Source organism: Etheostoma cragini, chromosome 11 (genome assembly GCF_013103735.1).
Source record: "Etheostoma cragini isolate CJK2018 chromosome 11, CSU_Ecrag_1.0, whole genome shotgun sequence".
NCBI classification, from domain to species: Eukaryota; Metazoa; Chordata; class Actinopteri; order Perciformes; family Percidae; genus Etheostoma; species Etheostoma cragini.
The window spans coordinates 18,802,175-18,817,771 of record NC_048417.1 but is presented as its reverse complement, the minus strand read 5'-3'; the positions used below and the strand labels follow the sequence as shown (position 1 = coordinate 18,817,771).

At 40.2% G+C, this 15,597-nt stretch overlaps 2 protein-coding genes across 4 annotated transcripts; one reads left to right on the top strand and one right to left on the bottom strand.

The window, feature by feature from the left end:
• Window positions 1-1,107: 1,107 nt before the first annotated feature.
• On the bottom strand, window positions 1,108-3,603 carry c11h3orf38 (chromosome 11 C3orf38 homolog). Its single transcript, XM_034885772.1, has 4 exons — window positions 3,368-3,603; window positions 2,601-2,776; window positions 2,209-2,402; window positions 1,108-1,939 (listed from the first exon to the last, which is right to left on the bottom strand). The coding sequence occupies exons 1-4, from the start codon at window positions 3,492-3,494 to the stop codon at window positions 1,576-1,578; spliced, it is 861 nt and encodes a 286-aa protein (XP_034741663.1). The 5' UTR covers window positions 3,495-3,603; the 3' UTR covers window positions 1,108-1,575.
• Window positions 3,604-4,093: 490 nt separating this feature from the next.
• On the top strand, window positions 4,094-14,944 carry zgc:152951 (uncharacterized protein LOC569013 homolog). 3 transcript variants are annotated; one of them, XM_034884999.1, is made up of 12 exons: window positions 4,094-4,291; window positions 4,373-4,437; window positions 5,747-5,986; window positions 6,118-6,235; window positions 7,861-8,013; window positions 8,150-8,335; window positions 9,459-9,532; window positions 9,643-9,840; window positions 10,757-10,894; window positions 11,008-11,097; window positions 11,182-11,325; window positions 12,266-14,944. In XM_034884999.1, exons 3-12 carry the CDS (start codon window positions 5,747-5,749, stop codon window positions 12,392-12,394), a joined length of 1,470 nt encoding a protein of 489 aa, XP_034740890.1. In that variant the 5' UTR covers window positions 4,094-4,291; window positions 4,373-4,437; the 3' UTR covers window positions 12,395-14,944. The 3 variants fall into 3 exon arrangements, with proteins under 3 accessions (XP_034740890.1, XP_034740889.1, XP_034740891.1); XM_034884998.1 differs by having other exon boundaries at window positions 5,744-5,986; XM_034885000.1 differs by lacking the exon at window positions 8,150-8,335 and having other exon boundaries at window positions 5,744-5,986.
• Window positions 14,945-15,597: the final 653 nt, after the last annotated feature.

The following is a 15,597-nucleotide window of genomic DNA, read 5'->3' as shown; positions in this document are numbered from 1 at the left end:
GCGTCCGAAAAATGTAGCTAGCTATAGGTGGCTGGGTTCTCCAACAGGACAAACTCAAAATTTGATTGGTTAATGAATATGCCAATCAATATGCTTAAACAGCAGATTAGACTTGTCCCCACCCCTAGCGCCAAATCCTTCTTGTCTGTTATTGGCTGGAATGCTGGACCACTTGTTGTGTGTGCTTCGTGATGCAGGTGGCTGCAGTTTGTTCTTGTTTCCGTTTGTAGACCCTGGGCTGTCTACAGAGACCGTGTTTTCGTGTGTTCTGAGAACAGGCAGCTAGCTACCGAGCTAGATGTGTATCTTTATTATATGCGAGAAAATAAATGATCTGAGATTTTTGAAATAAATAAAATATAATCAGACGCACATATCAGCTGGTACACAGTGTCTAGTTGTTTTAATGATGACAGAGTAGCTGTCAAAGTGTTCTACATGTGATCTGTTGCTGATTTTAATAAACAACAGACCGGAGATGATCCGTGATCTGATCAGATTTAGTCTCTCTGACTTCTAAACATAACTATCAGCCACACAACACGTGTTCCGTACAGAATAAGTCTTTAAATCAGACAAATAGCAATTAAAATCCCTCCGATTCAAAAACACTAAAAAGTTTATATAAAACGTCATCATGTTGTAAACCAATCAGGGGTTAAATCAGCTGAGAAGCCGGCGTTTCCCAGCATGCTCTGGGTCCGCCTGGGTCCGCCTGGCTCTTGCAGTCGGTGAAAAGCAACTGCGCCGCCTGGGTCTCAGAACTGCGGCCACCTTGCTCTCGTGAGATTTCCGTTGCCCACGTGTGCATGACGTCAGAGCAAGTTGGGATCAAGTCGGACACAGATCTAACCGGCATGCAACCGGCGCCGATCGCCGGTGATCGATTCTGCGCAGACCTGGCTCATCTCGAACAAGCCTAATTTTTTGCTCTCGTCTCTCAATGGGAAAATAGGGTCATAGGCAAGTTGGGTGAGCACCATCTTGTCTAAGGAGTCCATCGGAATCAAACTACACACTAACCAACCAGCCCAGCATAGGTTTGAATCATTTTAATGCACCATTTCCATGTATTCATGTTTTTGAACCTCTGAGGTTAATATTTTATTAGACCGTATTGTCAAATGAACTAATAATATTTATTCTGTTTGCAAGTAGTTCCCTACTTGTCATTACTGGATAGAGCACATGTGTTAATATATATTTTTTTATATTTGATATCATACATATTTACATAAGAACATCCATGTCTGTATTTAAATTTTAACATCTTTTATCTAAGGCACAGGATGCAAAAGCAACACAATTTGCATCAAAGTTCGGTATATTTGAGGCAAAATGTTCCAAATCCAGAAGCAGCCAATTTGCATTTTGTGCAAAGCAGAAAACAACAGAGTAAACTTTTCTCAAGCTTTGTCATGTGTTGATGTTACATCAATGATGTACCAAGTACGTTTAGATGCAACCATGTCCCCCTACCTTTACATCCTGAAATGCTAAACATAACTTAGGAGAGTGTTTTTTGCCAGCACACATGCCATGTTCTAAACACATTTGGGCAAGTTCGACGAGTCATCAACTGCCGAGAAGCTGCAATTCGGTGGAGTTGTAACTCAAGGCAGGCGCTACCACGTCTGTCCCACCCAGAGCATCCTGCGCTTTGATCTTAAGGTTGACAAACTTGATCTTCCAGCTGTTTTTCTCCAGCGGAGTGCGGATGAGGCCAAATATTTGCTCAAAGATGCCCAGACAGGTTTCGCCCCTGTGGATGGTCCCAGCTACAGCCACTAGTACCAGGCCATGGGGGGAGGTCAGCGTCCTGAAGCCATTAGGCTGCATGTTGGGACTGAGGAGGAGGTGCTCATCCCCAGTCAAGGCCAGGAGACGACTGCTAACCAGTTCAGCACCCAGGAACTCATCCACCTGCTCGTGGCCGGCTCTGAAAAGGGGGACACAGCTCTGTCATCACAATTTACTTTGGAGTTTTTATTAAGTTAATTGTAACTATTGTAAAACACAGGTCAAGTTCAAACTTCTCTGTGCTTATCACATCTTTTACATTATTATGATGGTATTGTTATTTGCAGAAGAATGAGACAATTGGCCTGCCCAAAATATATAACTGCTGTTAACACAGAAAGCTAAATACAAACATCTCCGATAGCTTAATTTCTATTGCCTTACATGGCATTATAATGGCTTTCTTACGTAGAGAAGAGACGTAGTTTCACATCTGGCCAGAAGTGTTGTGGTCCCCAGTCCTGAGGGGGCTGGCCCAGCAAGGGGTTTTGACTGTTTAGGAGTTGGAAAAACCACTGGCAGAACTGCTGGCCGAGGACCACTGGGTCAAAGTCCACCTCAGCCCTATATCTCTCTCCTGGAAGGCTTCTGTCAACCACGGTCTTAAAGAAATGAGACGTTATTGATATAGCTTACTCAAATATATGTCCAAGCCTGGGGGACTTAGTCATGTTCCAATAAAACATGCTGCCAACAGCTCAATATTGACACCATAGCATAACACCATCACCATCTTACTTAAATGTTACTTCAGTATATTTAACCATGTCAACATATCTGGGATGTCCTCCTGTCCCTACCTTCCCAGACGACCAAAGCTCCAGTGTCCTTTTCACAAGCTGGTGTTTCTCACTGTTTGGGGGCATCGCCACACCTTCTTGGGCCAGGTACTTGAATATGAGTTCGCGATAAACCTTCTTCCTCTTCAGGAGCTCCTCAGCATTTTGAGTGTATAAGAGAATTGTTTCCATAGCCTCTATATGAACAAAGGAAAGGGTCAAGATAGTTGGATGTTTTTATTATCCGAACATAATATCCTTCAGCTAGACGTTAAACAGCATCAGCAGTTCCGGTTTTGGTGTCAGCTTATGCCTAAGGCAATTTTCGAAAATGCATTCTTTATTTTTTCAAACACACTGGGACATTTGAAAGCGCTGCAGGGACACACAAACACAGAAAAGGAGAGAGGGTGGCAAAACGAAACAACACACACACACACACACACACACACACACACACACACAGAGAGAAAATGCATTATTTCTTTCTTGGTAAACTTGTTGTGACTCGCTGATCTGAAATGTACGACCTTCTACTTCCGCGTTTTAGAATGAGTTCGTGCCAACTCTTCTGTTATGTTGGACAGGACGAGAGCTGAACGTTACTTATTTACAGCGGTGGATATGTCAACAACCACTCGTATACACTTTTACCTTAAGAAATATATGTTTGACATTAACCTGTCTGTTAACATATCAGAACATTAAGTGTAATTAACTAATAGTATGCGAGCTAACTTGCTGTCTGGTATTGTAGCTAAGTTAACAGACTGAAACCATAACGTTACCTGTAACGTTTTCCACAACTATCAACTTATTCGTGACTGTGTCACAAAGGGAGAGTAAGTCGCCTTTTGACATAGACTTTAGTATATTTGTAAATCCTGCGCGCTCTGTTTCTGACAGCGTTGACATCTTCGACACCTGAAAACAACGTTTCTGTTCTCCTTAATTTTTCTACCTATCTTCTCCTCGTCCATTTGTGTCCTACTATAAATGTGTCCGTACAGGAACATGTATCAGTGGGAAAACGTTCCGTGCAAAGCCATGGTTGCCTTTGTATGGCAGTATGTCCAACAATTGACAACAAGCTGCATTTATACCGATAAGTATTGTTGCAGTTTAAGGTTGAAATGCACACAAACAACCCTAACTACTAAATTCTAACCTATTTTATACAATCTGTGTTATACCGTGTTACTGGCTATTGTAATGTTGTAGTCTGCCTACAGAGATGACATTCAAAAACTGGCTGTGTGGTGGCCATAGACTTAATATTAACGGTCTATGGTGGTGACCCAATAACCAGACACTTAACTCCACCAAAAAAAGAGCTGATTATTGACTTCAGGAGGAGGAGAGAGGAACCTGCTCTTCTTTACATAAAATGAGACAAGCTAGAGAGACATCTCCCAGGACCTTACATGGACTGCGAACATCACTTCTCTTGTCAAGAAGGCTCATAAAAAGCCAATTTAATCCTGGAGAAAAGACAGAATGGCGTTAACAGAAATAATCTGCTTCTATTTCAAAACAATGGGTGTTGTCCATAGGCTGTTAGGTGGTATTATTTACGGACAAGCAAGCTAGAATGTTAAGTTTACGAGGAGCACCTGAAGGCATCATAACACAAGCGACTAGCTAGCTAGTTGAACCATAGCAGCTAATATGGGCTAGCCAGCGCAATGATGATGCACTGCCAGTGCAGCTGGGTAATTTACCTGCAAGATAAGCGACCTCTCAGCTGGCGTTATGTATAACATATGTATTAACTAATATGTTTTCGTTAACAGGACTAAGTGGAACAGAGTTTTAAAATTGTACTGCCGAATTAAGCAAGGGAGTCAATCGATAAAAGGTAAAATACCGTTATAATTTGCTAATATATCCACATTAGCTTGTTAACGCCATTCTGGTTAAGTTGTATTGTAGCTACGGTTAACGTTAACGAATATTCAGCGTTAAAAAGTGTTACTCATATGCCACTAAATGAGTAATGATTATTGTTATAGTCTTGCCAGGTATATTGCTTTTCAATGTATGCGCTTGCTGAAGTCCAAAGCAAATTTTAGAAATGTAATGTTAACTTTATAGTCTTGTTTGTTGGTAACGCTATACAGCCCTTAAAATTTAGCTTTTTTTTCTAAAACTAAGTGCAAATCTACAAATTGGGGATCTCACACAAGCGTAGTTTCCTTTCTTAAATTAAAAAGTCTTCATTAACTGCTTTGTTTATCTGCAGTTATATTTAACGTTATACAATAATTGCATTGGAAAAACTAATTACTAAAACTAATTAACAAAACCATTCTCAAAATTAGAACGTGTGTTGTAAAGTCACTCGGGGTCAGTTTATATGCTTATTGTATGATTTCACTTCCATATTCGGTACATACTAACTGCACTAACTACTTAAAGAAATCTAAATTCTTGAGAAACTAGGACAACTTGCACTTTGGCCTGTTTTCATCTACACGAGTTGTTATCTAGCCCTTGATAAGCCTAGAGTAATATTGCCTGACTGCTGGCCCAAAGCTGTGTACCAATGAATGAGGAACTGTGACATTGGCTAACGTCACACAAAGTCAGTAGAAATGAGGCAAGGCGGGCAAAAAAAGTTCCTCAACTTAAGTTATTACTCAAGTTATAAATGACTGTGAGATTGCTGGTTTAAATCCCTTAGCAGGAGAACATCGCTCTAAACTACTAATAGATATCCTTCAGGTAACACTAAGTGTGTGTGTGTGTGTGTTCACATGTATGCACATCAATTTACATGTATGCGTGCATGAATTTACAATACATTTCCGTATGCACTTACACATCTATACACATACACATACAACCCAAAACAAATTAATACTCTCTCAAAGAGATCAACATATCTTGCAAAAATCCACATGTAAGACCTCCCACTATCTGAAAGAAAGCAATAGTTTAAGGCTTCATTCAGGCCAAAATGTGAATATTATTAACATTTAAATAGGAACTTTACATAGCTAGGATGTGTTGGATAAAACATCTACTGTGTAATCCACACTTGTTCAGTGGCTAAGAGCAGAAAGAGGACCACTAAACGGTTTTTGTAACATGGATCTCCGCCAACTTTCTCTGGACAGCTACAGCTTAAAACTCTTTGCCCTCTTGTCTTTCCATAAGTGCAGCAGATGGAGGAGTTTGACAGCAGTGCACTGGGCAGGGTAACGGTGTACTCCATCCAGGGCTGTCCACACTGTGTGCAGGCCAAAGCCACCCTGGGACGTTTGGGAGTACCGGTATGTGATGTGGATGTGGGAAGGCATCCAGAGCTCAGAGCCAGAGTGAAGGAGTTGACAGGACGCAGCTCGGTCCCTCAGATCTTCTTTAACAACATTCATGTTGGGGGCAACGATGATCTACAGAAATTGGTGAGGAGTGGCAACATTTCCCCATTTGACTATTGAACTTGTAACGTATATTTCAACAGTGTCAAAAAATCTGATTTTCATCTCTTGTAATGTTTCAACTTGTTTGTACTGTGTGTGTTTAACTGTCTCAGGCTCCTGAGGAGCTTCAGAGGTTGGTGAATGTGGTCAAGAGAGAGCCTCTTCCAGCAGATGCTCCACCACTACCAGACAAAAATCTAGCAGAGGACACATCTGGGGAGACTGATGGAGGTGAGGGATTTATTGGTCTGACAGTTTGCTTTTTCCAAATTTTAGTTGTCTTCACATACTTGCTTAATGTTTAAGGATCAGTTTAAAAACCAGATCAGTTTCAGATTGGTTTAATCTGCTCAGAAATGGGTTTTGAAATGAACCAGACTCTGGGGAAAACGTCCTCAATTTGATGCATTGACTCAGATGAACTATACTTGGAACTGTAGTTTACGTTAAGTGCTGGCATGTATGTTTGGGTACTAGCAGATGTGTGTTCTCATCTCTTGTCACTACTGCTGACACAGACAGTTGAGATAGGAAACTTGATACTTTGGATGAGCAGATCGCCTGAGCTGGGCTGCAGCCATTCTGCAGTCGTTCCGCATCCTGTGGAAATACACACGTTGACTTAAATGGAAACCAAATTACTCTGATGCCGTTTCTGAGCGGATCCGCAGCCGTTCGCATCCCATGGAAATTAGGAGTAATGTGTTCACAAAGTCTTTCCAAAGGGGAGCTTAAACTTCCTTTTGTGGAGAAAGTTTTGAATTCGGTGTGACCTACAAATATAGAATGTATTCCTTCATATTTGTATCATTATGTCAAAGCTTTCATTCCATTAGTCATTGTTCTCTCAACAGTCTTGATTGAAAGTCATCTGACAGTAGATTGGACATTGTTTCAGCAATACTGGCCAACTCTGGCTGTTTTGAGGTACATACAGGCCACTGTATAGCCCAGCAAATGTGGTTATATAATAGTAAAGTTGTCAATCTTAATGACTCACTTGCATTCTATGCTGTTTTGTCTGGATTTTGGAGAAACACATTTCCATACTAAGGATTTTGCCAGTTGAACAGTATTTCGATTAGCTTTGACATTCCTTTTAGTACCATACCATACCATACCAACTTTATTTGTTAAGCGCTTTACAACAACCAAAGTTGACCAAAGTGCTGTACAGAAAATAAACAAAGACATTTATAATTAATAACCATACAATTAAAAAAACACACAAAGTAGCAAATAAGAACAAGTAAATGAAGTCAACATCTTACTGTGTCAAAAGCCAAAGAGAAAAGATGGGTTTTAATAAGGGTTTTAAAAACGGATAAAGAAGAGGCCTGTTTTACATGCAAAGGCAGATCATTCCATAGTTTAGGGGCAGACACAGCAAAGGCACGGCCCCCTCTGAGCTTACGCTTAGTTTTAGGCACAGTCAGGAGCAGCTGATCATCTGACCTGAGAGCGCGGACAGGTTTATAAGAGTGTAGACATTGTTAACATTGAAACACAATGTTATTTTCTGCCCACTTCTGCTCATGAATTATTAATTTGAGAAGATGCATAACTCATTTGTGTGCAATGTTTAGTTTTTTTGTTTGTGTTTTCTCCATTAAACCTGCATAGCGCAATGTTGTTTTGTTTCACAATGTTTTAAAATGTAAATCCGCCATGCTGGATATAGAGAAGCTATGACCAGAATAAATGATTTAGGTGCTTCCTTTCCCACCAACTAGATTTTCTTTTTTTTGCGCACATGCTGGACTGCACATACTTGTCTTTCATGCGTGTGGGTATGAATGAACATGGGTATTTTTTTGTGCTTGTACATGTGTGGCTTGGCATATCCCCGCCCTCAGAGTTTATGTGTGAGAGGGATGAGTTGGCGGACGTGGTAGAAGACCTGAAACATGGCACTGTGATTGGCAGTCATTGGAGGGGCCTTACTTTGTACAAAAAGAGCTTCCCAGGTGATCAACTGGTTGACTGGCTGCAGAAAGAGAAAGGCATGGGTAAGTAAGGTCGCAGACCTGCAGTAAAACAAGCTTTTAGTGTTGTGTCAGTTTGATTTTTGTAGAAGTTATTAGAACAATTTGGAAACTCATTGAACTATCTGCCAACTCTTGACTGTGGCCATGTGTATGTTAGCCAGTGCTGAGGCCTGTAATACTGCCCAAGCATTGTTGCAGAAGAAGTACATGGTCAGTGTGCGTGGCTGTGGGCAGCAGGATGGCAGTTTTGGAAAAGGGAAAGACACACTGTACAGGCTGTTGGAGGATGACCCTCATTCAGCCCTCAACGCAGGACAGACGGCAGCCTGCAGTCCCATCCAGGGTAGGTCAGGACTGGATCAGGCTTTGGGGCATACACACATCGCATTTCAGGTCCATGCTGACTGGGGTCCTTCAAATGCTCTCTAAAACTCCTGTCCTTTCTTTGCTGCTGGTTTGGTGAATGACCTTTAGGGTTTGCTTGGGTTTGTGTATTATGTCAGTGAGCTTTGTGGCAGGAAGAACTGAAGTAGAGCTTCATGATTTATCTGATATACTGTATGGCCTTCATTCCCTCAGTCACTTCTATACTCACCTCCTGTATGATGGCTGTGATTCAGTATGAGCATGAAAAAATGCAGTGTGTTTGATAATACATTGTATAAGAAACATGTTTGGGAAATTAAATTGAGCCCTATAATTTCTGTTATCTAATGTATCAAGAACTCCTGAACTGATACTGATAGCACCTGAAGAAAAAAAATGAAAAGTTGGCCTGAATACATACATACATACATATATACATACATACATCATTGAAGCCCTATTTCAAAACCATGTTTGTGTTTCTGCAGGTTTGCCGCATTCTTTTTGACAGATTAATCCTTTTTCTTGTTCTGTGCTGGTGGTTGCCTGGCTCTGTCTTATATTCATACCTGAATGTTGCATACCTCTAGAGGCTAACTAACAAGCTAATCCGTGCAGTACAACACCGAGGTGATTACAATCACACTGCTTTTGTAAGTGTTAGTGTGATTATGCTTGGCCGTTTCTTCTCTTGGACTTATCTGCGACGTGCTTTTCTCACGGGTAATGTTTCCTAATGGCAATCTCATTTGTACAACATCAAAGTTAGCCTTATTTTTATGTTATTCCTTTCTTTTCCTTGGGTTTATTTCACAGCCACTTTTAAATATTCACTTATGGATTATGTAAGAGCACAATCTGTAACAGTAACACCCCCACAATGTTGTCCCAGCTCAGGGGTTAATGTTTTGAAATTGGGTTATGAACTGTGTTGATTTTTACATTACAGCAAAACATTGAGTATATCTCATAAAAAGATCCAGTTATTGTTAAGATGCTAAGACAGCTGCTTTTACCATTCACTTATTGGTCTATTTTTGCCTCAAAACGCTATTAAACCTACAAAACATTAACACTCTGTCACTCTCTCTCTGTCTCAGCTGCTGAGCTCTCTTTGCTTGTACGGGAGTTGGTTTTGAAATTGTTCTCCGAGCATCTCTCTGCTGATGGCAAGGTAATGTCCTCATCGCCTCTAGGCTTCTGACGCCGAGGGTATTCATCTGTATGTTTGGTTGTTTTGAACTGTAAGGTTATGTACTTTATGTGTTGTCCTTGCTCCCACAGTCTGTGGACTACAAGGGCATGTCAGTCAACCCTGCCTTTGAGCGTTACTGTGAGCTAGCCATTCAGCTGCAGAGGGTGGAGCTGCTTTCGCTCAGTCGGGAGGAGAAGCTGGCCTTCTTCATCAACATCTACAACGCCTTGGTCATCCATGGGTACCTACGCCTGGGGGCCCCCTCCAACATGTGGCAAAGATACAGAGTATGATCACACAGCTGCACTCAAAGATAAAAATCCCCTGTCCACAGAGTCCCTATAGAGCTCAACAGTGTGGTTCCGGAAGTAAAAATCATCCAATTCATTTTCTTCAAAGGGGTTTTGAGGATTAGCGATTTATGTCTAAACCACCCAAGGTACACTGACCATGAGCTCCTGTAAAAGCCGCTTGTCCGTATGATATTAACCTTGTTTTAAGAAAAAACATGTTTTATTCTCTGCTATGCTTTTATGCGATGTCATGGAGAAATTCTACATTACCCATAATCCTAAACATAACCGTGACGTGTCTGATTGGGGGAGCTCGCTGTTACCATGGAAATCAATTGCTCCTCTGGGGAGGAATAAAGTTTGACTTGACTTGACGTGAAATGTTAACCAAACTTGCTGACTGCTCCCATCAATGTCTATGACTGTTTATCTACACAGTCTTGTACTGTTGCCATTTTTGGCGTTTTCAAAATGTTTAAACTCTTTATATAAGCAGTTAATGAAATGTCTGAGTAGTTATTGAATAGTAAAAATCACTTCTGAAACCAGAGCCGTTTAAAAGGTGGGCTGTTACTGTTGAGCTCTTGAGAGTTAAGCCTATGAACAGCTATCCACTACTGCTAAACGTTGTTGTTTTTTTTATAATAATAATAATGCTCGGCTGATATTTCTTTATTGAAATTGAGGATAGCCATTTGTGGTGCTGATTTACACTAATTACATCCAGACGAAAATGCACAGAAAAAAGAAAAGAAAACATCCACACTAAGAGGCATGAAAGGTCATGTTATTTTAACCTTTTGTTATATTTAAGATTATCTTACTATTTGATTCAGTCAACATCGTATTTAAGCAAGAATGGATGCCATTATATTAAATATATTGTTCCCTGTCTTCTTCTTTTTTATAGTTCTTCAACTATGTGAGCTACCTAATTGGAGGAGAAGTGTTTACATTACAGGACATTGAGAATGGTGTTCTGAGAGGGAACAGAAAAGGTGTCGCACAGCTTCTAAGGCCCTTCTCCAAAACAGACCCGCGACTACAGGTATTCAGACATTCTGTTAAATCATAGCTGAACATTTCACTACTTCACCAATGACACTTGTGTGCAGAACAATTAATGTAACAAAGAATTCCATTTCGTATGGTATCCACTAGGTGGCCCTTCCCGATGCTGAGCCCCTCATTCACTTTGCCTTGAACTGTGGCGCAAAGGGCTGCCCACCAATCAAAACATACACTCCACAGGTAAGCACATTTCCAAACTACTTGGTCATCTACATATCTGGTAAATACTTAGGGCTTGAATTCTGATCTACTCAACTCTATCAGGACATTGACAGCCAGCTCCGCACAGCAGCTGAGGCCTTCCTGGAGAATGACGACGCCTGTATGGTGGATTCTGGGAAAAGAGAAGTGCGACTCAGTCAGATATTCAAGTGGTACAAAGCTGACTTTGGAGGAACTGATGAAAAGGTAGTTATGACTGCCGACCTTGTGGTCTTAGTCCCAGACGACAGCAGTGGTAGAACACATATTCAGATCTTTTACTTAAGTATAAACAGCAATACAACAGTGTAAAAATACTCTGTTACAAGTAAATGTCTTGCATTAAACCCATTTATACTTATAAATGTACCAGTACCAAAAGTACAAGTACCCACTATGCAGAATGGCCCATTTCAGAATCATATATATTACAATACTAGATTATGATTAGTGATGCATTAATCTGTACATGACTTTAATGTTGCAGCTGGTAAAGGTGGGGCTAATTATAATACATCATATATATATCATGTTATGTCTCTTTTTTCTTCAGCAAAATCAGCAAAATAACAAAAGCGTACAATATTTTCCTCCAAATGTAGTGGAGTAGAAGTACAGTACTTAGGTCAATGGACTTAATATAACAAGCCATGGTTAAAACAGCTATACACTGGCAGAAAGAGATGGTGATATTAAAAACCCAGTAATGGTCAGTCCACACTGCATTCCGGGATGGAAGAAAAACGTGCTCTGGTTTATTGGCAACCAATCAGAATCGTCATGGGCGGCGCTACGCTCCGCTTGGTGTCGCTGCAGAATTGCCTCGGGAAGGAACTTGTTTTAGTGGAAAGTGTACGTTCAAAGGTTGTTTTAGTCGTGCAACCGACAACACAGATTGGACAGACAGTCTAGCTTACTGTTTTAATGCAGAGATCTGAGGAGCAGTTACCATAGCCCTCATGGATCCACAGAGTTTCAAATTCCAACACAAAGAAAGTGTAGGAACACAGACATTGTTACACGCATCCGGCAGAATTTCCTGTGGCACCAGAGCAATCCCGGAAGTCCCGGAACGTCGAGGATATAGACTAACCCGACCGTGAACCTTACAGATTGTTTTATTTTTCTCCCTCCTTGTCCTCTGTAGCTGCTGAAGTGGGTGGTGGAGCACATGGGAGACTCTCCAAAGAAGACCAGCCTGCAGGGTGTCCTTTCTGCTGGGAAGACCAAAGTCAGCTTCCTCCCTTACGACTGGAGCACCAACAGCACCCGCTGAGCACGCACACACCAACACATTCACGTCCAGCTATGTGCTATGTCTCTTTGCAGCTGTCAGCTTTCTACTAAGCTGCGTCCACTTAAAGACCAGGAGGTTGGTGATGACGTGCTTGCCAAATGCAATACCACTGGTCCTCATCATGCAAATGTTTTTTTAATGCAAAAACAAACCGTAAATCCAAGTGGTGATAGTGGTGCATTTGCACCGACGGTACCATCAAGTCATCCTTCTCTTGTCGGCCAATCCTAGCTTGAAGTTCTTACTGTAAGCTCCGCTCGGATAACTTCTGTTTGGAAGTCGTAACTATTATATATTTGAGTTGTACATTCACATTATATTGGTTTGAACTAACAACAAAGAGCCTATTAAAGAAATCAAGCTGCACATGGAAACTTTTTACTGCAGCAGCATAATTAATAGGATGAGATTTACATTAAGCGTGTTATTTACTTGCGTTATTAATATCCATTGTAAAAATGTCAAAGCCTGAAAATGGACAGACATCCCCCAAATTATCTTCAGTAAATGAACGCGGAGAAAACTTACCATAATCGTACTGTATGATAATAATAATATTTGTCAATATGGCTTCCATACTCTCCAGCCCTTGTATTTACACTTGTCAGCAACTCAGGAGTCATAGATTATCACAATCTTCTCGGTTCAGTACAACACTCGTTGTCGGGCTGTTTACGTGGAGCGTCTACTCCGAGCAGATGGAGATGATACAGACACACTGCCTTGACAAGCCATATCCAAACCCACTCATTAAGCTGATCCATCATGTAACCTGCAGATGTAGACAAGCAGACCTTGTTTTCTACAGGGTACGAGAGTAATTGACGCTAATGGAACATTAGTATATCATCCTATGCTGTGGACATTAAATACTAAAATATAAACAATACTTTGCTTGTGGCTGTAAAACACGGGCTGTTAATGAGCTTTTTTTAATAGACATGTGTAATTTATTTCCTTTCCTAAACATCTATGACCCAGGTGTCAAGCTCTTTTTTTATTGGACGAACAAAATCTGGTTGTGTGACTGAGGGGGCTGGATCCTCTGGACTCCTCATATTTGTTGGATCCAGTCTGAATAAGAAAAGGTTTTACTTGTTGAGAGCGCACTGACAGATGCAGCCGTCAGACTTTTGCATGTCTAATCAGGTTTCATTTCTAACCCGTAGTGGTGTCGTGTTTCTCCCTTCCTTCTTGTCGAGCTACATGGTTGTTCAGCTATCTTTATGATCCAGGTCTTCCATTTTAAATCAGAAAAGTGCTACTAGTGTATTTTTGGCACAGTCATTTGGTAAAAGAGTAATATTTTGAATTGTAGAAATATGTATCAAATCTTCACCCCTTTGGGATGCACTCTGACACTTTGCATGTTTATCACCAAGTTTGAATGCTGTTGAGACATATTTATACTTTTTCCCAAAGAAATTGTTGACTGTTGGTCAGTAGGAGAGCACCGGGCTGGGCTTCTTCCTCCAGCTATTTCCCGGTAGTCTGCAGAGACTTCATTACCCAAATCCGCAGTCATGAAAACAATTAAATGTAGCAGTTTAGGTCTCGATTAGAGTTTGCAGGTTTTTGGTGTGTTGAGTTTCTGCCTACAAAACTGTGCAGGATGCTTTTCATTTATTTTTCCAACCCTCAAATATAATTTTATTAGTTTCCACTTTACCTGACCTTAAACGTTTGTAAGACTTCATTTAAAAATAAATCTTCCAGTGTGATGGACACACATCGAGTGCATATAATAACTCTTTATGACTATTAAGGATTATGTGTGGCTTAGTAAAACTATTTAAGGGCCTTTCTCTGTTTCCATAATTTAAGGATTTTCTTGTCTCAGGTCAAAGGAAAATGTGTGCGAGTAGAAACCATATTAAGTTGTTTGATGTCATCGATGCATGTTGTGTTTAACAATTTCAACTCGGTTTGCACAGTCCGTATTCCTTTGCCAAGACATTGTGTCATGCACATTAGTATAACTTTGTCCTTAAGCGATAAGCAGCACCAAAGCATATGGTTGAACTAGCATGTTAAAACTGGAATGCATTTGCTGCATGAGATACTGGAAAACTGTCCAATCTGGAATGCTGGCCTCTAGGAAGGCTGCCTCTCTCACTGCTTTGTAAACCTGTAAACTCAGCCATAGGAACCCTAATGTTGGAATACAGGATGTGCAATAGGTTTAAAACAGCACCTCGTCTTATTAGACTGTGTTTTATCGCTCTATACATTTATTCAGTGACAAGTGCCCCCTTGGCTTTACTGCTCAACTCCATTATTGAGTAACTGAGAAAGAAAAGGGGAAGACATTTTATGGGCTAGACAGAGAAAAAGGTTTTATTTACATATACTATTGATCCCTGTACTTATTCAGAATTACCTCATGTATCAGGAAAACGTGATGCAAAAAGTTTTTTAAATAAGCAATTCTCTTTATTTTCCTCTTTCCTGGGGTTAACAAGAAAGCAATATGTGTATGAATGGTAAATATGCAATGTTGAACTAAAAAATAAAATGTTTGAGTTTGTCTAGTCTCTTTTACTTTATAATAGCATTGCATGCAACAGATGTACTTTAAATCAGATACCACTAAAGAAAAAAACTCCTTGGTTCATGATTTACGTGAATAATGTGCAACTAATATTATAAAACAAGTATCATCCATGACAACAGCATAGTTTCAATTTGTTTATTCAAACAAATCAAATCACTTTCTTTAAGAAAATAGATGGGGAATTATCAATAACTTTACAAATTCAATCTATAAACATTTTTACAAATAAATAAGCAAGTTTAAGTGCACAGGCCCATAAAAACATGACATTAAAAAGTTATTAAGCAGATCAAACCATTTCATAAGTATATACATAAACGACCCATGTGAAATATTCTACTTGACAGACAAGGTCATGGAGTTAAACAAAGTAAAAATAGAAAAGGTACTATATTTCTGTCTGTTTATCACTGATTTAGTCTTGGCACTAATACAATTGCGAACCATTTCTATACTGTACAGAACAGTGTGACAGTAAGAAGGCAGATTTTGGTCACAACTTTAATGAGTGATTCACAAAAAAGAAAACACCTCCACTTCGGTGTAAAAACTTAACAGCATAGAGAAGATAAAGTAGCCACAACCACCTCATATCCACTATTACTCATTTCTTGTGAGACTTTTTAGA

What these genes read in the sequence shown, in the direction of transcription:
- c11h3orf38 (XM_034885772.1), bottom strand. Translation starts at nt 3,494, where the DNA reads ATGTCAACGCTGTCAGAAACAGAGCGCGCAGGATTTACAAATATACTA. An exon ending in AGTTGTGGAAAACGTTACAG is followed by an intron (nt 2,777 to 3,367) that starts GTAACGTTATGG and finishes TTGTTCATATAG; the next exon opens with AGGCTATGGAAACAATTCTC. An exon ending in AAACTACGTCTCTTCTCTAC is followed by an intron (nt 1,940 to 2,208) that starts GTAAGAAAGCCA and finishes CCCCCTTTTCAG; the next exon opens with AGCCGGCCACGAGCAGGTGG.
- zgc:152951 (XM_034884999.1), top strand. Translation starts at nt 5,747, where the DNA reads ATGGAGGAGTTTGACAGCAGTGCACTGGGCAGGGTAACGGTGTACTCC. An exon ending in GCAGAAAGAGAAAGGCATGG is followed by an intron (nt 8,014 to 8,149) that starts GTAAGTAAGGTC and finishes TGTGTATGTTAG; the next exon opens with CCAGTGCTGAGGCCTGTAAT. An exon ending in AGCCTGCAGTCCCATCCAGG is followed by an intron (nt 8,336 to 9,458) that starts GTAGGTCAGGAC and finishes TCTCTGTCTCAG; the next exon opens with CTGCTGAGCTCTCTTTGCTT.